General features: G+C 33.6%; 2 protein-coding genes across 10 annotated transcripts in view; one reads left to right on the plus strand and one right to left on the minus strand.

The window, feature by feature from the left end:
• LOC128176426 (furin-like protease kpc-1) overlaps positions 1–18,226 on the minus strand; it is a 40,976-nt gene extending 22,750 nt beyond the window's left edge. For 6 of the 7 annotated variants that reach the window (XM_052842741.1, XM_052842740.1, XM_052842738.1 and 3 more), the window contains exons 1-4: positions 17,811–18,226; positions 14,474–14,572; positions 5,978–6,097; positions 4,819–4,836 (exon numbers count right to left, since the gene is read on the minus strand). In XM_052842741.1, coding sequence (XP_052698701.1) covers positions 4,819–4,836; positions 5,978–6,097; positions 14,474–14,572; positions 17,811–17,978 — 405 coding nt within the window. In that variant the 5' untranslated portion in view covers positions 17,979–18,226. The remainder of the gene's footprint in view (positions 1–4,818; positions 4,837–5,977; positions 6,098–14,473; positions 14,573–17,810) is intronic. The other variant, XM_052842735.1, reaches the window with a different exon arrangement.
• A 239-nt stretch (positions 18,227–18,465) lies between these two features.
• The window catches only part of LOC128176425 (ankycorbin-like), a 34,003-nt gene continuing 24,789 nt past the window's right edge, over positions 18,466–27,679 (plus strand). For all 3 annotated transcript variants that reach the window (XM_052842731.1, XM_052842732.1, XM_052842733.1), the window contains exons 1-2: positions 18,466–18,590; positions 23,221–23,328. In XM_052842731.1, the coding sequence (XP_052698691.1) occupies positions 23,257–23,328 (72 nt within the window). In that variant the 5' untranslated portion in view covers positions 18,466–18,590; positions 23,221–23,256. The remainder of the gene's footprint in view (positions 18,591–23,220; positions 23,329–27,679) is intronic.

A 27,679-nucleotide genomic window follows, 5' to 3' on the forward strand; every position in this document is an offset into this window, starting at 1 on the left:
CCAGTCTGTTTCTTTACACAATAGGAAGGGTCAACTCTCTCATTTTCAATTTCTGTCTCTTTGTCTCAAATCCATTACTGTTAATACAATTGATCATTTAATGGAATTTTCCAACATTTAACTCTGACAAGAGCTATGGTGAATTAACAAGAGAGCTGTAGTAAGCAGATCTATTTTTTTGCAAGGAATGTTTAGGATATTATATAACACTGAGGTTAATTTTGGTAGAAATTCATTTTGCGAGAACAACTTTTCTATCAAAAGTCAATACTTATTAAATTTCAGCTGCCTGCATTGAAGAATTTAATGGAAAACAATAGCCAATTTTGAAAAGTTTTAAAATTTGATTTGGAAAGAACTTGAATTTTATGCCATTTTTGAGACAAAACAGCTCCTTAAAGACGAATAATATTATTTCTGAACATTACTTCCTCCTATAACTCTGATATAACTGCCATTTTTCTTCCAAATATCTTGGAATAGGATTTCAAGGTTAAACCGTTGCTAAATTGAACAGAAGTTTCAACAATAACTCTTTTCCTGCATTCCTCTAGTTGTAAATAAACATCCACAGGAACTCACAGAATTCTTTTAGCTGTGCATATGTATAATTGAGAAAGCTGAGAAACGTTAGCTTATTCAAAAGAAAGAGAAAAAAATCTAAACAAATTTTGCTAAAGTACTTGCAACACATTTTAAAGCTTATAGGTTCAACTCAGTCCACAGCATATGTTCAAAAAAAAAAAAACAAAACAAAAAAATTTGAAAATATTATCTCTTTATATCTTCGATAATTTACACAACCTGACCACTAGGTAACACATCTGAAGAAAGGGGCTCTGAGATTCAACACACAGAGTTGCCAAAATCATCTCCCCCCAGGAACCGGCAGTGGTTGATAAGAGATTCGTGTTAACCTTCATGGCGAGCCCCCCTTCCAGCAAGGATTATCAGCCATGTGCAGGCTATGAAGGTAGGACAGTGCCAAAGTCAAAGCCCACAGGGGCCTCTCTCTCTCTCTCCCCCATCACAGAGATATAGACTCTACCTACCTTTTACACACCAATTTATTGCAGGGCCCTGATAAGATGAACATCACTGAAACGTTTTCTTGGCTGCTGATTGTGCCATTTATCATACAGTACTTCAGTTAATCTGTTTACGGCTGCTTTTTCTGATAGATTTACAGCCCCTTCTGCTACACTTTGGAAGACATTCTCCTCTTACAGGTTGTTGTTGGTGAAATATTGGCAACTTTTGTTACTAAAAATAGTTGTGGTTTATGGCCATCACATGAAAATGTAGCATTGTTGTTTAAAATTAGCAATGCACACATTTTTTAAAAAACAGGTCTCATCCTTTGTTATATGATTTTTTTCCCCTGGGTCTTATTTTGGGTTAACTTCAACACGACTATGATAGTGTAACTTATGTAGATGCCAAGGAAGATAATTGGAGACTCCTCTGACATCCTCACTTGTCTTCTTTTATAATGCACCTCATATTACTGTAAAAAAATGTACACAAAAATAGGGTATAAGCACCATAAAAGTCACAGAATTAGAAATTTTAATAGAGAAGTATAATTAAAAAGACAGGTGTAAGAGTAGGAGTAGGGAAAATAGAGAAGTACAATATTTGAATAAGACCTTGTCAAGAACTGAAGCTGTAACATGTACTCGGAGTGACCCTGCTATCTGATTGAAGTCTGGTCCCTGTGCATTATCTACACATTAAAGGATAAAACACACCTTTTGTCTGCACTCCATACCTTTCATCTCATTTCCAAAGGATTGTATCAATATCAAACTTGTGTTTGAAGGTCAAGCATCAAATGTTGGCAATATCTGTCATGATGCCCTAAAACACTTTATATTTTCATTTGAGAGAGAGAGAGAGAGAGAGAGAGAGAGAGAGAGAGAGAGAGAGAGAGAGAATTTTCATTTTCCATCAGCATGGTTAGTTTACTATTTCTTGTGTACATATAGTGACCTAGCCATCATTTCTTCTTGCCAAGGTCAAAACATTTTTGGAAAACATTTACCAATCAGAGGCTTCTTCCTTCTCAATCAGCCATCATCAACAAATTACATCGTAGTTCTGCTACTAACAGAATACCACTCTAGTACCTGGAGCCAATCTGCAATAAACTGCCGAACTGTCCCTATAAACAAGATAGTAACTTCCTGGGAACCACCAGCTCTGCACCCAGCAAGCTTGCAGCCCTCTGAATTTCACTATCTCCCCCCTTCAATACAAAGACATGGCAACAGTAATAATATAACTAAAGTAAATCAAATCTGACAACTGAATGATGGTTATCTATTTGTTTATATTGGTCATAAACTGTATCTAGCTACCACCCATCTAGACAGAATACAAAAAGTAGCTCAAGTTACTGTTAGCCCTCAAAGCTCAACGGTTCCATCTCTCTGCAAGCTGAAGGCATTGTTAGAAAATACAGTCTTGACATTAAAAAGTAACATTACAAAGACAAAACTGTGTTTTTAATGTACCTGTATCTAAATCCTTTAGAGATTGGAATAAAAAAAAATTTTCCTTTGATTTTTTTCTAAGCAGTCATTGGTTACTGGGGTGGCTTGATTTTGTCTGGGTATCTGAAGGGTTACCAAGCTCAGGTGGCTTACAATTAAGTCCCTTAAATGCTTCTGAATTGTGTCATATGGTCCTCTCTGTCTTTGTCCTAATCCTGTAACTTTCCTATTGCCATGTTTTCCCCTGATCCTGCGACTGATACAGTACTGTACAAAAAAAACCTACAGTCTTGTGTCACAAGACAGAGGCGCTGCCTGCAGAGGCTGCCAATTTCTCCATTATGATTTATGTCTTTGGAATTGACATTAATTTTTCCTGAGGGGTCTCGTATTCAAAAGCATGCAAAGTTGCATTGTTAGCATTTTGCTTTGGAATCAATACGAGGAATATTTCCTCATGGAAACGATCACAAAAGAGAGATGCGGTTCTCTCAGAATATCAATGATAATGTCAGACTTCTCTTGTGAGGCAGTTTTTGCTCTTTATGTTACAATTATCTTGCCAACATGTCTACCGTAAAAGGAATTTTGCTTCACTTTACACTGAACATAATACCAAATCTTGTTTAATATTCAACCAGAAAAATCATGCCATTTCCAACAAACGACCAAATTAGAATTTCTTTGGAAGCACAAAAAGAACATGGACGGATTCTGGCTATCCAAGACAATTAATACAGTACAACATCACATAATATTCTTATAATAAGCCAGATGGCTGAATACTAGTTTCATATTACCAAAACTATGAGCCTATGGAGGGGTAATTTGTTCGGCAAGAGCTTGATTCCCTGTTTGTTAAAAAAAAAAAAAGAATTCCAGTCAGTGTATAAAATTCTGTTCTCCTGGACTGTGAAAATGGGTAATTAGAAATCCCCTGAGGACCTTTAATAGTTTTCCATTCCAGTCCGTTCCCTTTATCGTGGATTTTTATTTTCAAGGAAATAATGACTTTCGTAATTTTCCGTCTCAATGTGATGCTCCAAGAGGATTTAAAATGTCACTCCAAGGCTTCAACACAGTTGAGATGACTTCTTACTAGTTTCTATTCAACCCATAGTTTTTGAGTTATAAGCTGAATTTTCTTGAAATTACAATATCAAGGGAGTTCAATGGTTGAGTGAAGGTTCTAAAATTTCTATAAAATTTCAGTACATTAAACTCAAGTGATTACCAGTTACCAATAAAACTTTGAGACAAAAAGAAACGCCCTTTTATAACATCTCTAGGAAGTATACTTTTGATATATGTATAAACACAGCATGAAATTTATCTGTTTATCCAGATTCATTACTTCATTGCAGTATCTTTTCGATGCAATATTTTTTCTGCGGGATTTTAAGAGGAATATCTCCATGCAAACTTCTTTGGATTCAGAGCTACATGTTGGCATTAGCCAAGCTTATATTGTTTTTAATTTGAATTCTCTATTTTGAACAATTTTATGGACTAAAATTATCTTTTATTTTGCTCATTTGTTTTACTCTTGTTTACATAAAGTTTTCATCTAACATTAATCTTTTCAATTGGCCTCCCCAACAACAAACTCCAAAATTTGACAATTCCAGGATATACCTACGTATAAAAACAATAACAGATCTACAAGCGTATTTCTTTTGGCAAGCAAATTCAATTTATTTCTTCACAGAATATCTCAGCCCCTCAATAGAAATGTGTAAGTTTCAAAGCAAAAACAGTAATTAGTTGGCAGCTGGGGAAACTATCCCACTCTCAATGTTTCTGTTGCAGGCACTGTCAGTTTAATTACAGGTTAATTACTAGAAATGTGTGGTAAATTAAAAGAAAATAATATAAATTGTGACCTATTCTCATTATCACAACAGTTAATTCTGGCAGCTACAAATGGATGCTGATGAGCCACACAACAGATGCAAAAATCGAAATTTAGCGCAAACAAATTTCGGAAGGCGTCTTTGCGGGAAGCCACTTGTTGGAAAACGTCAATACCGCCAATATACGCAAGTTTTCAACTTGAAAGATTCCCTTATCAGTTTAGAATTTCTGATTCATATCATGAATTTTTTTTTACAATATGAATGAAGAAAGAAGATCAAACCAATTAACACTGGAATTTGGATAAAAAAATCTATATTGATATTTTCAATTAAAAAAAAAAAGTATGAGTTTCGCATAGTATAAATCGGATGGTTGCGAACCATACTTAAAACAAGTGCCAAGAACCTCCAGAAATTAGTTTTTTCTTCAATGGCATTATCATTTTCTAGCTCAATATAAATCCTACCTTTAGATCCTCGCCATGCTTTTTAAATAAAAAAAAATATCTGATTTTAAAAATAAACCCTAATAATTCAAAACTCTAAGATTAATCAAGTTTTTAGCCTTGATAAATTTCCTTTGAGCGTTATCGGAGGCATCTCAGTGCACAAATCATTTTTCAAAATAACCATTTTCCTTGCATGAGGCTCAGTAAAAAAAAGCACACCTAGATTTTTAAGAGTACAAATAATGTTATGCTGGAATCTTTTCATTGATCAAGAGATGAAACTGATTATATAATTGTCAATGTCTATTTCTAATCCTTATCTCTAACTGGATTTTTTTAGTGCTGGAATTTCCCCCTTTGGAATACCATGGCATTTTTAAATAGAAATACAGACTTTGTGTATGTATATGAAATGTTTTATGTAAAGCAGACGATAACTTGAGGACCACTGTGCTTTTGCAATGGTTTCATAAAATTCATAGAGTTATAATTCATAAACAGTGAGAGTAAACTGAACACGTTGAAAATTTTAAATCTAATTATTTGACACATTCACTCACACATACAGTTTATATAACATAAGCCAAATTTTGGTATGTGTACGTGTGTATATAAAGTTAGTTGTAGCTCTACACGTACCAGTAGACCTACACGTTCAAATGCTTAACCTCTCAAATGAGTCAAAACAAAGACCCTCATCATTAAACTGTTGATATTAACCAATTAATTAGCACACTCAAATTTAGCCAAAACTCAATATTTAAATGAACTGCCTGATAATAAGGGAATTTAGAGCTAAGCTTCTAAATATATCTACAGTACTGTGGAATCATTTATAAACATGGAGATTTCATAGTAGATTTCATGGGTACACCAAATTAACATTTTCAAAGAATCATGCAGTACAGTTTTTATTCATCATAGTGACATAGTAGCAAATCCACAAAATATTATCCAAACAAACCTTTAAGAAACTGAAATTCCAAGAAAATTGGCCCCCACAAACGATTTCAATGTATTTGAATTGATTGGCATTTACTTTAATTATGGAACAAGAAGCAATGCTGAAGGTGCCGATTCTAGGTGTTTGATTTCTCCCAAATAAGGTAACTTCACAGAATTTATTCAGCTTTTTCCCCCCCCCCCCCAGAAGCACCCAGTGCTGATGGAGACTTACCAGATACCACATATCCTTCCACTTGGGGTCGTTGAAATTTCTATTGAAGTTTTGGCTGCTTGTATAATATCGGTCCCGTTTGACCCGTTTCTTCACAACTTGCTGTTCCAACCATTTCACCTAAAACGAGAAAAGCAAAGAATTGTTTAGCACTTTGACGATTCAAGTCCATGTACAAACAGCTTATACAAAATGCATATTGGTCATCACACAGAGTAATCAACAGTTTGCTTTTTTTTCTGAAGATTTTTATTAAATACTTGGCATTATGCTTACTATTTCTCACAATGTGTGTAGGACATTAAACTTGCACTTTAATTCAAATGTAAATGCTCTGTGTAAAAGGATATTTTTGCACTTCTCCATTTGTGAAATAAAAATGGTTAAAATAAAGGGCAGAACACAAGTTCTGCCCTTTAAGTGCAAAGAAGTGAAAAAGAGCTGTTTCATTTCCTAATTTTAAATTCACTTCACAAATATATAAGAGGGATTCCTATAAAATTTATTTTCTATTACATGTATTCTAACTTTTAAAAGTGCAAAACAGATCAAAAACAAACTGACAAGAATCTCTTAAAAATTGATCCACTTTAACAATTTATCCAGACTTGAAGCTGTTACTTTGCAAAAGAGCATTGCATGTATTTTAGTATCAACATCTTACAAAGTTGTAAACATCATTTCGTGTGAGTGTATACACTCTATAAGACTCAGGTGAACGTCTCCCAATGAATCCCAAGCTAACAGATGGAGCTAGCCTGGGAATGTGATGGAGAGTTGATTGTTTAAGCCTTTATCTCTCTGTGTTTCTGTAATTCTTACACAAACAGAGGAGTGAGGGGGGGGGGGTGCCTTCTGTACCACATTCCTCCCTATCCTAATCATTCGTCAGTTGTCATCACTGCAAGATACTGCTCTCTCTCAATATCAAACCTTGCCCCTTTTTGCAAGGTACATTTACACCTCTAATCTATGCGCAAAGATTGTTTCAATAGCACAAAACCAGGGTGACTGTATCTGTGAAATTCTAGATTGTTTGAATCACAATGAAAACAATTTCATTTCCTTTTTGTTTTGTTTTGATCTTTACAGACCTTTCTTCTAGAATATGTACTTTTTGGAATATCAATGAATGAGTACTTATCGTTTGAAAATAATTAAAAATGTCCATTAACTTTCTCCACTCTTGCTTCACCAAAGGTATCTTTCTGAACGTGCAGTTCCACAGATAATCCAATCTTTCAATAAACTTAAGGTGTGGTCTGTGCATGATATATTGTTCCTGTCCCCGGGATAATTTGAAAATAAATCAATTCTTGCTCACTTAAACACTGAATAAATACAAAGAGATAATTTGGGACATGCTTCATGATTCTTGAGCTGATTAAACAGCAAATGGAAGAGCTCAATAAGAAAAGAGGCACCCTCTCTAAATAGCTCATCGTTCATCACCAATGATAAGCGATATTGAACTTCTTTATCTTGTATATAAATAAATTGCCAAACTCTCTGCATCCTTCATCCCATTTAACATTCTAAGAATGTTTTAAATGGCGAGGAAGCAGATAGTTCTTTGCATCCTGTGTGTATATATAGAGACTAGTGAGTAATCCTGTTGAAAAATCAAAAAAAAAAAAAGGTTCAATGAAATTTGAGAGAACTGTCTTGAAGGATATTTTCTTGTACATTTAATTCCACAGTAATGGAAAACAAGAATTTAAACTGTACTATGCCAAACCGATCATTAACAGTGACATCTGCTAAACACCAAACATTGGGCAGCTTTACCAATTAGCTTTTGCAAGAGTACCAAAGAAGCTACATTTCCTTGACGGATCTAAAAAGTTACAACTATGGTTCAATTCCATGCATACATTGAAGACACTAAAATCAATAGAAAACTTTTAATATATACAGTTGAAATTTGATATCTCGAACACTGTTATCTTGAATACAATGGATTTGTCGAAGTGATTTGTAAGTCCCAACCACATATTTTTTAAGTATTTTACCTTTGATATCTCGGAGTTTTTAAACAGTTCCATCTAGTTCGAGAAAACGAAGTTTGACTGAATGTATATTCTTTTCTATAGAGAAATTCAAAGGTCACAGTGCTATTATATGAACACATAAAATGTATGAAAGAATATTTGCAAAAAAATATTTTACTGAATCATTTGAAGCGTAAATTGTTTTAATTACCCATCTTTCAGATTAAACATGATTTACTTTGAGCAGGAGTTTGCATACACGTAAAATTTACATCTCCCTTGCGTGATCCTCATATCATGGTTAATAAAAACATTTTATTCTGATACAACCCTCTCACAGACTCAAAAACAACATCTTGATCTACCTGGGAGATCTAATAAAAGAATTTCAAGTAATAATAATGGCACTTATTTCAGAAGCAGTGGGCTTTCAGACTTGGCAGTGTCTTCAAAACATCAGCTATTTTAGCCATAAAAAAATGCACACTTTTGAGCTTTCATAATGAAATGGACTTTAAAAAGAGAATATTTCGCACCTCTACGCCACCCAACTGCATATTTCTAGAAGAGGGAGGGCATTGTGCAATCATCGCCAATTATATGCAGACATCTTTAAACTAATGAAATGTCTTAATACATTTCATTATTTCAAGACCATGATAAAAGGAAATTTAAAATGTATTCTTACACTAAGTGGCGAGTTTTTAAGAATTTGATTTGAGTCCTAAATTAATTCTCATATCTTACAATCATCAAGCTCTGACAGTAAGTTGAGAAGTTAAATAAAACTTTGTGGTTCTTGTAGTGAAGTACATTATGGGTTTGTCACCAAAATAATAAACACACGTCGTAATAATAACACATGAGGTTTTACAGAGAAATTTCTTCATTCATTGATACTTTGTTTATATAATAACAAATACTACACAACTACAGAAAATTAGGTAATTTACAGCATATGTACCAGTACTGAGAAACTTTATCAAATCTGAAACGACTTCAATCAGAGTCCTCGTAACTCAGGGACACAGTTGACAGTCTGCTTCCGTGTATAATTTCAAACTCCACGAAGAGGCCTCAAACGTTTCCCACACTACATTTGAACAAAGCATAACCGATAATACCCATATTCAAAACGCTATACTCTTTCATCATCCTTTCAAAATGAAACTTAATTACAACATCCTACACCCATTGAACACAAAAAAACATGGAAGTTTTTTAAGTTCACTGACACCAGTTAAAAGCAGGACTCCCTGCTTGTCGTTGGCTTATGTGGAATCTATCAATGGGGGAGAGAATCCTATACCTTAAGGGGACATTTAAAGGAGAAACAAACACAGCACTCCCCTTTGACTTTCAGATTTTTCGTGATCAAACGTTATAACGAGCTGAGGTCAGAATGTTCCTGTGACGGTGTTTATAAATATCGCCTACGACAATCATCCCAGTGAGCATGGTCTCTCTCTCTCGAAACTCTATAGCAGGTGTTTGAGGAGGGCAGCTTCAGGTGAAAGATGGTAATCTAACAGTTCTACAAGACACCGAAGAACAACACAACTCTTATACCTTGGGGCCCTTGAAAGATGACTTTCTTTTGTTGCTCTGAAGGTTTTAATTTTTAGCTTAATGAGGTTTGTTGAAATGACTAGGGAAAGTGTTTTTCTTTTCTCCCCTAAATGAGAATTCCTAAATGGGAGGTAATAGGATTCTCTGACTTACAGGGAACAATGCAAAATACCTGGGATATGAGTCAATGGATTTGTCAATTCAAGGTTTAGGAAAGAGAAAAGTTGGCTCTAAAAATTCTTTAAAATAACTCTATGTCACTTGATCAGTGATAAAACTTAACCAAGGCAAAATCACCTAGATCATGTTGGCAAAATCAAAATCTACTTTAAATTATGTAATGGGAGGAGGGGAGGCAGAAGAGAAAATTATTTGAAATCTGAATTGAGCTGGAAACAAGGAAAGAATATGTTGAAGCCTGCAATGGCAGATGGATGGTAGATCTACACATCTGGTGAGAGATTGGAGACTGTAGTAAGCAATTAATGTCACTAATTAGATTGTGTCTGAAACCCAGAAAACCACAATGGCTCCTGTGTCTTCTTGGATCAATTAGAGCAAAAAACCCTTGATACACCTTCTAACTCCCCTGATGCCCTTTTGTAAGGTTCTGTCATCTGGTTCATCCATCATTATCTTCTAAAGTACAGCTAGCAAAAGTCAAAGAACCTGCCGATCAAACTTCAGAAAAAAATCTTATTGGGAACATTCAACCCATTTACAGTTCTTTTATTGCTTTTTGGATCATGAAATAAAATTAATTATTCTCCCTTCTCTCTTTCGAAACAAAAAAATGGTTTCCATTTGATTCCACATACACTCCCACCTTCTAGAGATTTTGTTCTTCTTTCTTGAGACTGATAACAAGGTTATAAGCAAACTTTGCCATCAAGGTGTTTGTGGTGTGCTTGCATCATAAGAAAACCAAAAAACTCAGATGATTAAAAGTCACTATGCCTCAAAGCATGGCTCAATGCAAAAGGTATTACTATACAAGCCAAGTCCAAAAAAAAACCCCATTTTGATTTTTCTTTTCATGTGATTCCAGGGAGGGGTAGCCCTATTTCCTCAGAGAGATAAAGTTTGCCAACACTTTGAAAGATGAGCCCGAACACTGGATGAAGTAAAAAAGAAACTGGCATTATCAAAACTTTATTGCTTGCTTTTATTTCTTCTCGACACCCAGATCTCAAGTCAGTTTGATTCATTCAGCTGATTATGATAATCTGAGTGAATCTTCCTCCCTTGTAAAAGTCAGAAAAAAAGGGAGAAAAAGAGTGTCTGGTTTGACAGCGCTGCAGATCGGGATACAGGGGTATATAAGAAGACGTAAGTAGAGTGAGGGAGATAGGGATCTTAATGGAAGTGCTAATCTCTATCTGGCCCCTCAGAGCAGACCAGCTGGAGATTTTAGCGGCAGCATCTCCCTCCCTGTGTACAGTATTGTTGGGTGCAAGATCTAATCACTGGTGATTTATCTGACCTCAACTTCATAGTATAAACATCACCCAATTCTCATTGGGAGCAGAGTATTGTTTTTATAACATGAAGGATGGTAAAAAAAAAATATATATGAATTATCTTTTTAATGGGTCGAAAACAAACTACACCAATAGATGATCGTATGCATTTTAGAAATTGTTCACTTATAATCACTTAAAGAAAATCCAAGAGAAATTGATGCATCAATACAAGTACATGTATTAACAAATTTAGCCTACTTCGAGTTCAGCTCAAAGTCTTGAAAAAAGATTGCAGAGACCCGGTCGAGTCACAAGTTCTACAACCAAATTATTCAAGCCATCTACAAAGACCTCCCTAAATTCAACATGACTGCTGCGATTACAGAGTACACAAGAACTATGATACTACACTAAATCAGTACAAAGTTGCCTGACAATATCAATAAAATCTTGATTACAGTCCGTTAAGAAGGAATCCTGGATTGGCCATCCCAAGGATATGATTTGGAGCGATGCTAGATTTGCATCCCAGTATTGACTCCAGCCAAATAATAAGCCTGAAGAAGGTCCAGATGAGAATTTATGGGCATAACTTCAGATCTGCCTAGACAGCCATAATTAACCATTTTGTCAATCAAAATGATGCTGACTTACACAACTTGTACATATTTACTGCAGACCAGTCTCCAGAGATAGCAGTTTTATGCAGGGAAGGAATGCATGCCTATGGATTTTCTGCCTTGTATTCGCATACCAATTTCTCCCCCTTCAGATCTGTACATATCATGAATATTAGAGTAATGGTCTGATACGTACAGTACATGGCCTATAATATGCCTTGCACTGGATATATTGAAGAACAAGGCAAATATTATTAGATTTGGACTCTATGTAGCTATTGAACCCATTTTAAACAAAACTTGTTTTCAATGCTGTAAAATGATCTTATTTTAACAGTTATCTCTTTTTTAGTACAGTTTTAGTTCTGACAATTTAATACACTATAAACCTAATACATATTTGGTATTTGCATGCTACATGTATTCAATTTTACAAATTCTGGATTTTATCAAATTACATTTACAGCATTGCTTTTGGAAAAATCCTGTAAATCGTTTACGAAGTTCTCAATTTATTTTTCTAAAACAAACAATCATATATTTTCCTTCCTTAAAAATCTATTACACGTTCTTCCATGCAGTAAAAGAAGAGAATTATTTCACATAATATTATGTCATCTACCGGCATATCAGTTTTTGTTGAGGTGAAAATTTAACGGTTACAAATAGGAGAAAACCAGTTTTTTACCTTTGGATTTCATGGTAATTTTAAATGTTACACACTTTTTAATCATTTCATTCATATTTTTGAGGAGATAATGAAAATTTTGCTCACTATGAATATTGAAGGTTTTGGAAGTTTTTGTAAAATCAAGCCCATTTTGAACCCTTGTTCTCTGAACCTCCATCGAAGTGTTGTCAAGATTGATTAATGTGTCATAATCTGTGTTTTAGGGAGCATGAATTTGGTTGGTGACACACACAGTGATTCATGCTCTTCCTGTATTCCACATTTGAGTTCTTCCACACCCCCCCCCCCTTCCACCCCTACTCTAATACACGTATATCAAAGCTTTCCTCTAAGATGACAAAGCCTTCCAGTTCGTTCCTTACCTGCCTTGGCAGACATAAAACTCCCATACAATGTGCTCTGTTTAATTGTGGTTTTTCTTTCTTTAATAAGAGAAACACAGTCCACGGCCTCCGTACTCAAACAAGAGGCAACAGCACTGTTTCAAGTGTTTACATTACAGATGACATTATTTGATAGCCATATTTTCTTTTCCTCGGATCAGACTAATGATTCAAAATCGAACAAAAATCAAAAACGTTGAGCATATTATTCTTTTGAGATGCCACCTCAATTCTATTTGGGTGTTGCATTATACTTGCTTAAATCCCCCACCTGCAATTTCAATTCTCAAATCTTTGCATAGTCATTGAAGACTCTCTTTACAATATCAAAACCAACCTAAAAACCTCAACGCCTGAAAATTAATTCTTAAAGGCAATGAACAAATGTAATAAAACTTCTAAAAGTACATACAAAATATTCATATATCATGAAATGAAATTTTCTGGATTGAGACTGTAGCAATGAATGTCTTAGCCGAGACTTCCCAAAATCATTTTCTATTTCTAGAGGACCACACACAGTTTATGATTTTTAAAAGTGAAGGAAAATGACATCAGGATGAATTTATTACTGTCAAATTTATCCACTTACATCGAGAAATAAAGGTCTTTTCATTCTGAAACATGAAAAACACCTGTTATGGGGTCAATGCAAAGTTTTTGATCTAATGCATGTTTTGAATGGATTTTACAGGTGATGTCAGTTTAACCAAAAAAATGAAATGATCATATCAAAAACATGATCCCAATTTTCAATACATGGCATTGTCAGCATAACTAATAATATTAAATATTTTTTACAGCTCAATTTTTTTTTTTTAATTTTCCAAAGCAATTTTCCATATCATTAAAAAAATATGGAAAAATGGGTATATATTATATATATGAAACTATCGTTAATACAGCATCAATGGAATGTTTAATTCTCTGTGAAAAGTTTGTTTACTTGAACTCTTATACTGTTAATTAAATATGTTGTCTATATTGCATAAGCGTTTCCTTTGAATGTCTTTACGGCCTCGGTAAACACGGTCTCCTTGAAATAATCCACAGCACAACTGCTAGAATCCTCATAGTTATTTCATTTTTGTTTAAACTTCATTAAAGTACCGATACCTGTTATGATTGTTCCTTAAAATTTCAATTTACCTCAACATATTTTAGCTCGACCTTTGGTTTTTGAAAGGGATGGAAATGGTACCTTGATCAAAACTGACATTAACATTTGAGTTTACCTCAACCATTATATAAAGGTGCATGTAAATACATGCAACTCTAATAACTGGAATGGTTTTCATTTGGTATTGTTTTGTCGCTTTTCGCATTGGCAAGAGGACGAGAACCAATATACATACACACAGACAGACAGATGGTGTAATCCCCTAATGCCTGATGCGAAAAATACCACTGTTACAGATGAATAATAAATAAGATAGATATTGATCTACGTCATCAGATAGCTAGGATATTGAATACCGGTACATACTGTAGAATCATATAAATTCGTAGGGGCAAATTTTCGTGGATTGTCAGTTATGTATATCTGACAAATTTGTTGGGACATGGTTTTGTAGATTTTCATTATTGAATAATGTTTATAAGACCATGTTTCATACTTTCTTCAAGATGTAAATTTTTGAGGGATTAATTATTACAGTAGCTACCAAATCCAGGAAAAATTGAGCCTGTGATCACAATTTTTAATGAACCTACAGTAAATGAGTAAATATTTGCTGTGTTTCTTATTATAGATCAACTTAGAGACTTGAGAGTACTTACATTAGCTTCTTGGACTATAGAACGGTGATGATAAGAACTTGGGTAAATTGACCGCTTTGCTACCTTTCTGTGTTGAAATGCATAATAATCTGGCATAATCTGAAAAAAAAAAGATTAACTCATTTTACTTCATATACATTAAACTGATAAGTGATATTACTCATTTCTGGTTTATATTATAAGGACTTGCTACTTGTACTTTTTTTTTTTTTACAACAATTCATTTCATACAATTTTATTATGTACAGTACATTGCGTGTAAAAGAAAGTAAATTTCATCATATCTTTGTATCTATTTCTTCAATGGAAACCCAAATGAAAACCTTTCCATATTGCTTTTTAATCTTAATAATTCAAGTATAACATATTTCAATGCAAAAAGTGGATTTTTTTAATCAAAATTACATCTTCTCAGATGGATTGCATAATTTTCCAATATCATCCTTTTAACAGCTTGACGGGAGCTAGTAGATTTAAACAAATACCCCAAATCTTCAAAGAAAAAGAGGACAATTTTTATATAACTTGGTTTCAGCAAACATTGGGAATACTGAAGGACCAGACAGAGGCCAATTGATTAGGCCAATCAATAGAATCCTTGCCCTAACAGTCAACATTATTCCATATACTGTGCCGAGGCCAACATTGATTTCAAATAAATCCTGGTCTGCAAAATGTTTGTCCATTCTTGGGCTTCTAGCTAGTCTGAATTGCATTCAATAGGAATAATGGCCACACATGCATTTATGCTTTGTGTGCAATCAGGGCACCATGGGAGTTCAATCATATCAGCTTCCATACAAGATCAATGGAACGTTTCGGATTTATAAATTATTAAGCCAGTGTCATTAGGATTAAAGACATAGAAAAATTCTATAAAAGTAAATAAGGTGGTCGATGCACCATTTATTATAACTGTTGCTACATTTTCCGATACATTAATAAACAGTTAAGAATTTTTCATGTTTAATAGCTTGAAGAAAACTTCTGTACACATACCACATGAAATTATATCAGCTAATTAATGATCACGCTATATTGATAAAGTTGAGCTGATGGAGAACCTTATTTTTTGCGATTTTTTTCTCTCTCTCTCTTTTCATCCATAGAATATACACTTCATTCCCACCCATACAAGGTCAAAGCAAAATGTTCACATACCAAAAAAAAACCTCTTTTACTGAAAATATCACAAACCGTACAACAATGTCAATGGCAAAAATAATCAATGGGGAAAAAAGGGAACCCTAAAACCCATCAATGAAAATCTCATTAATTATACCAAAGAACGTTTCTCTATTCCAGGTGACAACTATTTGATAAGAAGCTTCCGACATTTCTATGAACATGGCTACAACTTTGTTTTGTCATCAAAACATGTTAACCCCATTTTCATAAAAAAAGGGGGAAAATGTGTGTGTTGCATTGGCCTTCATTGACGTATTACATTGTTAAACAATACAGAAAAAGCGCCTTAATTGCTGCAAAGTTCCTCCATAGCAGAAATGCTATCGAGTACAATAAGTACCAGGTTACAAATGTTATAATTTATATCAAATAAACCATTATCAGCACATCAAGAAAAAAAATAGTTGGAGTAGAGACACTCGAGGACAATTCTTTGATTTACCGTAGATCTAAGAGATTTGTTTTTCAAGGACTTATGCCGCACTGTTTCTAATGACAACAGTTTATATATGTAAATCATCATGAGCTACTTCCGAAAAACAGCAATTCTATTATTTTTTTATAGAAAACCGCAAGTTCCCTTTCAATTTTAACAATAAAGAAGTTATATCTCTTTCCAATGATAAAGTGTTTTCCAACATGCTCATGCTACATTCTTACTGGATGGACCATCTGTTTTATGCATGCACATATATGAAAAACACAAAACTTTTATTTGCAATATTGTTACAAGAACACCGACACTTTATAAACATGTCTGTTTTAGTGTGTTTTCTTCTGGTGAAAACACACAAAAGATTTACTTAAATTTGCTCTCCATGCAGGAGAGAGATTGGGTCCATTTCCCATTCACCTGGTTAATTGGATTCTTGTTTTATTCAGAATTCAGGTGCACTAGTTCCATTAGCAGGGTTACAAGGCCATTTTTTTTTAAACTGAGGAGGAGTAAACATGACCAACATTTACATATATGTGTAACCCCCCCCCCCAAAAAAAATTAATAAATAAAGATCAAGGTTTCAAGGTTTTTGCATTTGGTTATTTGATCTCTCTCTCTCTCTCTCTCTCTCTCTCTCTCTCTCTCTCTCCCCACCCCTTTTTCTCTCATCTATACAATTTAAGGAAATCGTAAAAAAAAAAAAAAAAAAAAAAAAAAAAAAAAATCAGAAAACTAGAATAAATTTATCATTTATTATTCATATCACTGTAAAAACTCCGGGTTTAGATAAGATTAGATTTCCAATCCACACCCAAGTGTCATATGGATTTCTTTGTAAATAATGCATGGGAAATATTGGAAAATTACCTCTGTACTCCTAATCAACTAAACATGCAATTCAATTTTATTGTTACTTTATTGTTAAAAAATGTGTATGCTTAAAAAAAAAGTATCAAAGTTAAAATTAGAATTATCCAATCACTATGTGCCTGAAAAAGCTATATTAAACACAGTTGTGGACGGCATGTGCACAGAAGAATAGTTTAGTAAATATAATGATCTATTGTAACAATAAAATAACACAATTATTTTTTCATTCTTTTGATATCTTAAAATCATTTTACATGTTGTAATATTTATCAAATTTAATGCTTTGAAGTTTGAACAATCCATTAGACTTTAAAAAAAACCCCACAATGTCTTCATAAATAAATTTCATGCCTAAATTGTATTATAAGATGGCAACATTTTATTAAGATACAGTTAAGAAACATGCAGTGAGCAAAGTGGTTGAGAAGATGGAAGAATCTACCAAAACCCACTGCTTATCTGTATCAAGTTTCCATGGAAATTCTTGAGCTATCAAAATTTTACAGTTCTATACACATGTGTACCTGCATGAATACATTTCTTTTTTTTATACTGAAGAGTCTTGGCTTAAAATTTCATTGAATTAATATTCTATACATGTAAATAAATATTTTCTTGGTTAATAAACATTTTTATGCTACTATACATATTTTCTTCTCGTATTTTTTTTTAATGTACACAGTAAATAAATTTTCATTATTTTATTATTTGATCATTTGATAGTATCATCAAATAAATATGGGTTGTACTAGGAATAAATCTTTTAATTAAATTGCTACACATTATGGGAAAATAATAAAAAATGATAGAAACACTATACAACTTCTTTTTTTTTCTTACCTGGTCTACATAAATAAAGCCATGCTTTCGAGCCAAGGATCTTGCGACTGCCTCACCTCCTTCAATATGTAAAGCCCAAGTATTTGTGTATTTGTTTGAACGAACATAGTCAATCAGGACAAAACCTAGTATTGAGATTTGAATAATGAACCTGCCATGAAGCCTCATGGCTAGATTATTGGAATGGTCGATGAGTCGTCTAGTATCAGCACCAATATCAGTTTACAGCGGATGAAAATTAACAGAAACCTTTTCAATTTTCTATATATATTCCTAAATTAACGAAATTCCAAGTCATTCTGAATTATTCAACCGTATTCCATTCTAGAGAAAGTACTTTTAGTGTATCCAATACAACTGTCCGACCAATGTGGATCTGTAGCACTAACTGATGGAAAATCGTCGTTCAACTTCGATTTTACACAGCGAGGAAGTGACGTTTGAAGGGGCTGTTTCAACAATAATAAATAAGAAATTGGATCATTATGAAAAAGTGAATGGTTGAATAAGACAAAGACATGTATGAATTTCATAATACGAAATAAAGTTTAACTTTTTAAAAGATATAAAATAGGTTATAATAGAGATAAATAATCTTCATTTTAAATATGACTTTTGACATGTTCCTTTTATGACGGAAAAGGAAATGAAATGTCAGGCATGCGCATTCATTATCACAGAAGTTGAGGCAGTGTTTCCAGAGTTTGATGGCTTTTTCATTTTTCATTTCTTTGCCCTCAAAGACTGTCTAGGGTTCTGATAACATCAAGAATGTGACAGGTAATGTAAATTTTTTATCTGCTGTTTCTAACCCCAATGCTTCTACGTTGAAATAACATTTACCTGCATATTGACAGGTGGGAAAACATTAAAGGCGAGACAACTCCCTCAGTGAATCAATGTGTCACTAAATGTTATTGGTTCGAGATATTTTAAGGATAGAAATTACTTAGCACTTTACATGTTTTAAGAACAATATGTGTTTTTGGTAAGGTTATCTATATTATGATGAAATAACTTTTTCTGATCAGAATCGTTGTAGACTTTTGCTTTGTCAGAGTTGATTGTTCAGTAAGGACAACACACCATTAGGACTGCTGTCTCAGGAATGATACTTAGTCAAATTGGATGCATGGCCTTGCTTGACTTAATCCTCCTTTACTTGTTTTAGTCCTTAGGTGTTCATCATTGTTGCTAGATTCACACATTCAGATATCAGGTCTCAAACATTAAATGCATGGTCTCAAAAGTTTTTGAATCTCGAGGATCAACAACAGTATGTGTGAGCTAGGTTTTTGTTATCATTTTGTAAGGATGTTGGGTTACAAAGGAATACTTTAACTGGTTTGATCTCAGTGTCATATTTAATAAAAATCATCAAATGATCTTGATAATATATCATGGCATTCAACTTTTGTCAAAAACACTTTCCTTTTCACGCCGCATAATTCATTGCAAGTAAAATAGCTATTTATAGCTCTAGTATTACTTGCATTGGCATTGGATTCAGGGTCATACTGTTTTTAGTGATGTGTGTTTAACACTTAGTTGTTCATTCATAGTTCATATCCCATCTACATTTTAAGACCCAATAAATTTTTACTTTATAGTCACATAGAAATTGTACCCATCTGAAAGTAACTAGCAAATTTGCAACAAGACATACAGAAAAAAAATTCGAGGAATATTACATAATTAGTAAAAATAATAAGATTAATAATTACTCAGGTTTTAGTCTCATTTATTCCATGTTTTGCATTGTTACTGTTTTTATATATTGACTGAATTCAAAAATGACGAAAACTGCCAAATTGAAAATCATGATAAACTTGTACTATATGTTAGATTGTTTCACCAAAAAACCTATTGTACTTTTTGCTTTTAAACCAAATTTGGTTTTAATTAGTGGCACATTAGTGGTCCTTCCCTTGTAGCAGGTCTATTTGTTTATAAAAATTCCTCCAGTATTGTTACTGCTGGAATTCAATGAATTTTCCTACAAGTAGGTCATATTTAAATTCCTAAGAGGGCCTTTAATGGATTTTTTTTAATGGTTAAATAAACGAGACTCTAGCATGATTGATATTTGTTGTGCAAGGCAATGACATTTATCTTATAAAAAAAACTATGTGAAGTGAAAAAGCTAATTGTGAATTTGTCTATTTTATGGTAAATAGTTTATTAAGGAGAAAGAGAAAAAATACCGAATTGCCAATTTTTGCTCTGGCCATAAAGTTTAAAAAGGGCCACCACATTTACGAATTGCGAATAGAAATAGTGTGAACATCAATTCAAGTAATGACTTAATACAGACATTGCTATTACTGTTGTGCACTTGGCGTCATATGTATCAGAAAAAGATGGCAAATGCAGAAAGTTGGATGCACGAGAAATTGTTTGAAATTTATCAGTGTCGGTATAAATGTCACATGCAATATTTACCCAGTCCTTAGATATAGGAAATTTATTCTTAAATGTCTAAGCTTCATTCCAATTTCTTTCATTGTTTTTCAAGATAACACCAACACACAAAATGGAAATAAAAATTCCTGAAGATGGGATGAAACCAGATATGTTTTTTTTTGCATTGGAAAATGGTGTTTCTTTTATGCCTTTCTCTCTTCCTTTGAAATCTCCTTGCAGCAGTAAATCTATTGACATTTCTTCCAGAGATAAGTGCTGATGGCACAACGATTATTTACCTGTGGTAATATCTTCGTACTATTTCTCACCTGACCAGTGAATCTCCCTTAATTGTTGTACTTCATGTGTCGACCACATCTTGGGGCTATTTGTCCCACATTCCAGTCTGGTGTCAGTATTTTTTTTTTCCGCTTCTTGATCTCTTCGATTTGTTCGATTGACTTTTTTTGTGCTTAATTTATTTTGAACAGTTCAGCAAACATAAGCCTTTTGCTTTTTTCTCCCCTTTATGGACTTGTGTTCAATGCTTTCATTGTGATTTCAAAAAGATACTTGTGTGAGGAAGTTTTTTAGGACCCTTACAGAGAAAAATCTTAAAAGGTAAGGGAGCTAGTATATGAACACTGAACTCCAAAGTTTGCATTGATGAATAAAGGTTATTTTTACGTAGGTATGTTAATTCTAGTTTTTTTTTTTTAATTAGTTTTTTATGAGCTGATCTGATTAGTTTTGGGGGAAAAATATGCATGTGATAAAAATTCTTAGCTAAATAGGCAAATTAATTATATTTATATATGTATCATCAGTAGAGATAAGTTAACAGTCACAGTCTCGTGGAGTTATTGTATGCATAAGATTATATAATTTATATTTGGACAAAAAAGCTTGTCATGTAAAATGAGGAAATTTTCCATCTAGTATCCCTTAAAATATATGGCAGCTATAGTGCTGAACTCTTGTAAAAATAAAAATCACCTGATAATATTTTTATGACTTAATGTGTATTGATATGGTAATATCAACCTAATTTATTAGAAAATATGAACAATTCTAAGAATAAGCGTAAAGTGCACAGTTCTTTTCTAACCATGCAGCAAGCTTTCTCTGAATGAAATAGTTCTGTAATCCCCCACCGTTTCATGAGAGACTATACATCAAGATAATGTCACCATAAAAGCAGTGGAGACATGCAATAATGCAGTGGTGCATTAATATTGCACGCTACGCATAGCAGAGGGTTTGATGCATAGTCCTGGCACTCACAGGGGGTTTATGGTTGCAAAATGGATTGTTAGGTAAATGATCATGATTAACATATTCAAATGTAATATGAGGAATAAGATTAGATCTTTGTTTTTCACATAATTTTGTAATCTTTAGATTATAATTGAAGGCATATTTCAAAGTGCTGCACTTCTGCACACTTTGGATATCATTAGTATTGAAATTTTAAAAAATTCAAACACTGATTAAGAAATTCTATCCTTCCTGTGGCTTTCAAGTTCAGTGTTGCACAGTAATTTAGGAGGTAAAAAAGTGGTCAGGCACATTGGGTGGTAGGTTTATACCTGTCAAGCATTCATCGTAGATACAGCTTTATTGACATTTTTGTGGAATATATGAAACAGAAGTGTTAGATAGTGCAGTTTGGAATCATATGACACATTTTGCATGATTTCACGACCCTATCTGATGATGATCATGCTAGTCATATTTAAAACCCCTACATGTAATGTAGTACCGGTACAGATTGGCAAACATGAATGATTGGAAAATTCATTACTTCATCAAGCTTACCTCCAACCTCTAAACGCTTTTTAAAGCAGGGTCCGAGCTTTAACCTACCCCAAAACGCCTTCCCAGGGCTTCCCCCTCCCCTCCCTTCCACTTGTTCTTCTCATCTCGACCTCAACATTTTGTTAGAAATAGAATCTCGAAGTGTATTGAAATTATGGTATGATTTAAAAATAATTCTGTATAGCCTGATATTGTAGTCATTGACATTCTTCTGTTGTAAGGTTCTGCACAAATATAAAAAAAAACTTTTTACAATGATATATGAGGAATGGCAGTTAGTGTAATTTATGAGATTGCTGACATTCTTAAGATAAAGTTTAGGCACCATTGGACCACAAAACTGACCGAGGGGGTTATTTCTGTGATGGGACGAAGTGACATTTTCACATGTTAATAAAACAAATCAACAGTGCTCAATCATGACAAAAATGTCTGTTGTCCAACAATGTCCTCTTTGTAGATGATTGGTGGTTAAAACTCTTGGCAGTAATATTGGTCAATTCCCATTACATGTATTTGTGCTTGGATGAGTGTAGATTCTTACACACGAGTCTAATCATCCTTTGTCTTTGAAAACCTGAAGTACTGGCATGGCATTCCATTCAGGCAACTTTTGTAAGATTAAAAAGAGAACAAATGAAGAATAAGAATATGGTTTGAATTATTCATGATGTGCATTTTTGACCTTGAGTAATACAACGAGGACACAATCCATGAGAAAATAAAGGACTTTTGTGCTCAAATACATTTAATGATGCGATACACAAGTTCTAGTCACTACGGTATGACAGTAATTATCAGAAAAACATTGTCAGAAATGAAAGGGACACTTGTATTCTAGCGGTACTAACAGGCCAGAGATGTTCATGTATGTTAGCGGTAGAGTTATTGTCAATGTTGATATGGTCAGAAAGTCAGTCAACAAGTTTTAAAGTTAAGGTACCTCATTATTCTTGATGCTTATAATTTCCATGATTTATCACAGAAATACCAACACCTGGTTTGTCTGCTTGAATGTCACTTGCTATTTCAAGGGGAAAAGTGGTTAATTAGGGCTTGCAACTATTATGATACATGTTGTCATATGGTACATATTAAGTTTAGCCAACTTATTCTAAATTGTTTATGTGATGCAAGATATCAAAATGAAGTCAAATTAATAGCGTCAATTTGCCTTTTTCTTTTGTAGATGTGAAAAAAAATGTGATTTCCTCAGCACCAAGACATGTCGAAATTAATTGCAAAGAACAAGAGCAAAAAGCTTGGCCTGTTCAAGTTTCGGAAAAGTACAACTGATGTAAGTATTGATGCTGATTTTTCATCATTTAAAGTGCCGATATCTTGAATAGAATTTACTTTAGAGGAGCAAACTAGTGAAAAATGGTTGTAAACTTGTTAGAGTTCAAAAAGGAAGAGAAAACAAAATTTCCCTGGTCTTATCGCAGATAAATAAATAAACAATTAACTAAGGTCTAGGATTATTTGCATTTTTTCAGCTTAGAGCACCTTGTCCCAAGCTCATTTTCTGACTAAAATCATGCACATAGTGTTATCAAGAAATTGGACATGGGGAAAGATTATTTTTCGATCAAATTACATGTACTTGAAATTAAAGCTAGGATGTCTCATAACTTAATTATTCATTTATTAAGGTCTTCCGTTTCCAACGGAAGACCTTTCTATTATTGTGCGGGTTAAGATTATTCTTATTTTTCTTTTTTTTTTTTTTCTTCCTAGACGCGACCTTTGAGGCTTCATATCTTGCTCATTTCTGAACGGATTTTGCTCAAATTTTCAGGGCTAATGGACTTTACAAAACACTATCTTCATCAATTCATAAAAGTTAGAATTCCCTTTCCGTTAACGAGTTATTCCCCTTTTAAATTTTTTTAGGGCCTTTGGTTTCCAGACAAAGGCTCCGAGACTATGATAGCAGGGAATGGGAATCCAACGAATTTGAATAACAAAGACATTGAAGTTGTATACATCGGTTTTTGTTTTTGGATTACGTTCCTTATTTAGGAAAAGGTAGGGGGTCAAAAAACAGGATTCCAAAAAGTGCAAAAATTTAGACATATTTTCCTTTATATCTTTTTAACGAAAAATATTTTGTTAAGACATGTAGAATAAAAGTTGTGCAGAATATCAAGGGCTTTCATTTGACACCAATAAAAAAGGGCTGGCCCCTTAAATTAAGGGCTAATAGCCCCTAAAAGTGTTTGCTTAATAACTCAAAAACGGTTTGGATTTTGATATGGATGTCGCTGGAAAAGTTGTTTGTTGGGATCTCATAAAGGTCGTAACAATATTTTTTTGTAAGTGATTTGTGTAGTATGAGTGTAAAAAGCTTTACATGTTGACATGTACCTGTTTTCATTTGACAAGTTAACGAAAGTCTTTGTGCGTACAACTGGCATAAAGTTGCCGCAGAAAGTATGCTGGTTTATACAGGAGGCATTAATTTATAAGAATTTTTTTTTGTTGGAGTACATGCTTTTTTTTTTAGGAGTTTAAGTCATTGTTGTTAAGTTCTTATAGTGCACAATCATTAAAAACGGCAATTTGAAAACAAAACATTCTTTTTCTTTTCTTTTTAACCACAAAATATGGAATTAAAAAACTCTATGCATTACATTTTATTTATTAACTCCATGCATTTAAAATCTACCTTGAATCAGAGCTGTGTGTGTGTGTACCATTACGTAAGCTCTCCCTCGCCTGCGGCCGAGAAAATCGGTCACCATGCTCGCGGCTGGACTACCTAGCGGTCAGCGGTTATCTAATACACGAGAGTTGCGTCTCTCATATATGAGTTTATTTAGCCGCGAACTCAAGAATTGTTTTAGTTTTGATTACACAAAATCTTTTGTTGATTAAACGATTGGATGTCAAGTAAGAAATAGTTCATTTAATTAATTAAAGCAATGTCATTCTCTAAAGCAATAATAGACAAAGATCAATTGTGGGGTTTAAGTTTAAAATATATAACTTCTATTTGATAGAGTAAGGTCATTATATTGCAAACTTTTCAAATCTTCCTTGGTTGTGAGCTGTGCGTTTCTGTGCGTTGTACCTTTACGAAATATATTCTTTGCCCACGGCCGAGGAGATCAGCGACGGCTGCATTACCTAGCGGTAAGCGGTTATTTAATACACAAGATTCGCACACCGCGACTTACACTTACATGCATATGAACGTGTTTGAGTTAATATAGCCGTATATACAAGAACTGTTTTAATTTTATGTTATAAAAGTTTGTCCTACTTGTATATATTTAATTAAATATTTGAGTGTAAATGAATATTAATGAACGATATTACTCCAAATCGGAAAAATCGTTAGACATAAACTAATGGTTGGTTTGTTTATGTAAACTACTTTAAAAACTGTACAATTAATGTTTTAAATCAACCCCCCCCCCCCCTCAAATATTAAACATTTAAATGATGATAATCCCTCGCACATGGCTGAGGAGATCCGGCGCGAGTGGATAAGTGATCCGCGGTCGGTTCGTGTTCTTCTACATGTACATTATGACGCGTTTATGTTTCATATTTTGCACGGACACAACTATATTTTATTATGTTTTCAACTATTATATTGGTTTAAGATGAAAAGATAAATTTATTTTACTTGTACAGTTGATTAAGCATTGATTTATACGCTAGCGTATAAGGTAGTTTAAAAATCAAATCAAATTATAATCAAAGTTACATGTTACATGTTTGCGGTAGGTGCTAGCACGATAAAGGAATGCCATGAATTGAGGCATTCTATGATTATTTTAAAAAATATTCACATGAGTTTAAACAACTTTAGATTAGATTCTATCGGTCACATATTAATCACTACTGTAGTTTCATTGTGGAAGCGAACTCATTGCTGCCCCCCCCCCCCCCCTCCTCCCGCCCCGCTGACTGGTGCTCGCGCTGGTTTTTTTTTTTAATTGGAGAAAAGATAGCAAGATCTGTCGAAAATCATTTTTGGTGGTTTCTTATGTGTAACATTTTGTTTCACTTTCCCACCCCTTTGTTTTTTCGGCCAGTCTGTGTTAATTCAATTGCCGCATGCGACCGAGAATCTTGTGTCGCTTCAGCGCACACAGCTCAGAACATTTATAGCCCCAGGTCATCAATTGTTATGTAATTGAGTAACAGTTGGAAGGGTGATTTTACTACATAAAATAATAAAATCATAATATAATCTATTTGAATTGAGTACCATGCGTATAGATTCCCATAATAATTAATTTTTTTATTACCTTTCTATGTTTACATTTAATTTTGTTCAAATAATTAATAAATTTTCTATCATTTAAATTGTGTGCTTCATCAAATACGTATTCCCATTACCTTGAAGTCATTAATTTTCCATTGGCTTTTGACAAAAGAGAGACGCCTGACCATCCAATGAAAACAAATACACAGAGTTTGACAGGTTTAGCCAGGTGCAGGTCTCACCCGATGTCCGAGGTTATGTGTGCTGCTTGTACACAGCCGAATGGTCTCAGTAAGAGTTATCGATGTAAATAAATAATAAAAATACATGCTTATCAAAACATGATCGTGCAAGTTAAAGTTGATTTAGGTTTGTTCCAATAGAAATCATGTTTCACTAACTGTATTTAATATTGTTTATGTATAGCGAATTTTAATATTGTTTCAGTACTGAAACATCGCATGAAAACGTTAAATATACATGTTATTATCTGTTACTAGTCGTCTTTTAATATATATATACCTCTCTTTTGTTTGTTAAAAATTCGCTCAATTTTGTTAAAGTAATGTAAAACACGGGCGCCATTTTGAAACAATTAACTTGTCAGAGAGTTCCGAGTGAAATCTGATGAACGTTTCACACGGTTCTCGCACGCTTTGCTCGAAACAATTTACACGCTTTGCCCGAAACGCTAAACGGTTTACATGAAACTCTAAAAGGTTTACACGAAACGTTTCTCGCATGTAGGCCGCACGCTTTTTTGGTGTAGTAGTACGTTTTAGGGTCTGTAAATTTTGTCAGCACGCAATTCTAAACTTGCACATAGTCTTCAAAAATTTAGAAATATTTTAATATAGAAGTTATCTTTGAGAAAGGTTTACGTGTTTTGTAGGTGGGTTCAGTTTAAAAAAGAAATACAATTCCTGACATGAATCATGAGTACATACTGTTTATAACAATGCTTGCTACCCTTGAAAATTTAACTCGCCATTAAACATCTCACTTTTTAAAGAATGTTTGAAACGATTACATAAACTCTGCTCGACAAATAGTTTTCCTAAAATATTTTCTTCCTTTCTTTGTTTCAAAACACGTTTTATATACAGGCTTTCAATCACAACACGTTTTTATAACAAAAGCAGAACTGAAAGTATAGTCATTATAATCGTTTGACACCATATAACATCACATGTATTTTGAACTCGCAGCAACAACGGAAGACCTACTCGGGGCTTTGCCACGAGCTCTGCTCTAGTTCTTATCTATTTTGATGAAAAGAAAATGAAAGTTTTTTTTTGTTAAATTCTCTAGTATTGAGTTCCGCTATAATATTTCAAGATCTCTGAACCGGGTTTTTCATGTTGCGCGACTAATTAAAGTTTGATTATCCGCAGCATGGGTTCTTGTCGTAGATCAAACACAGCTCAAA

Source organism: Crassostrea angulata, chromosome 3, assembly GCF_025612915.1.
Source record: "Crassostrea angulata isolate pt1a10 chromosome 3, ASM2561291v2, whole genome shotgun sequence".
NCBI classification, from domain to species: domain Eukaryota; kingdom Metazoa; phylum Mollusca; class Bivalvia; order Ostreida; family Ostreidae; genus Magallana; species Magallana angulata.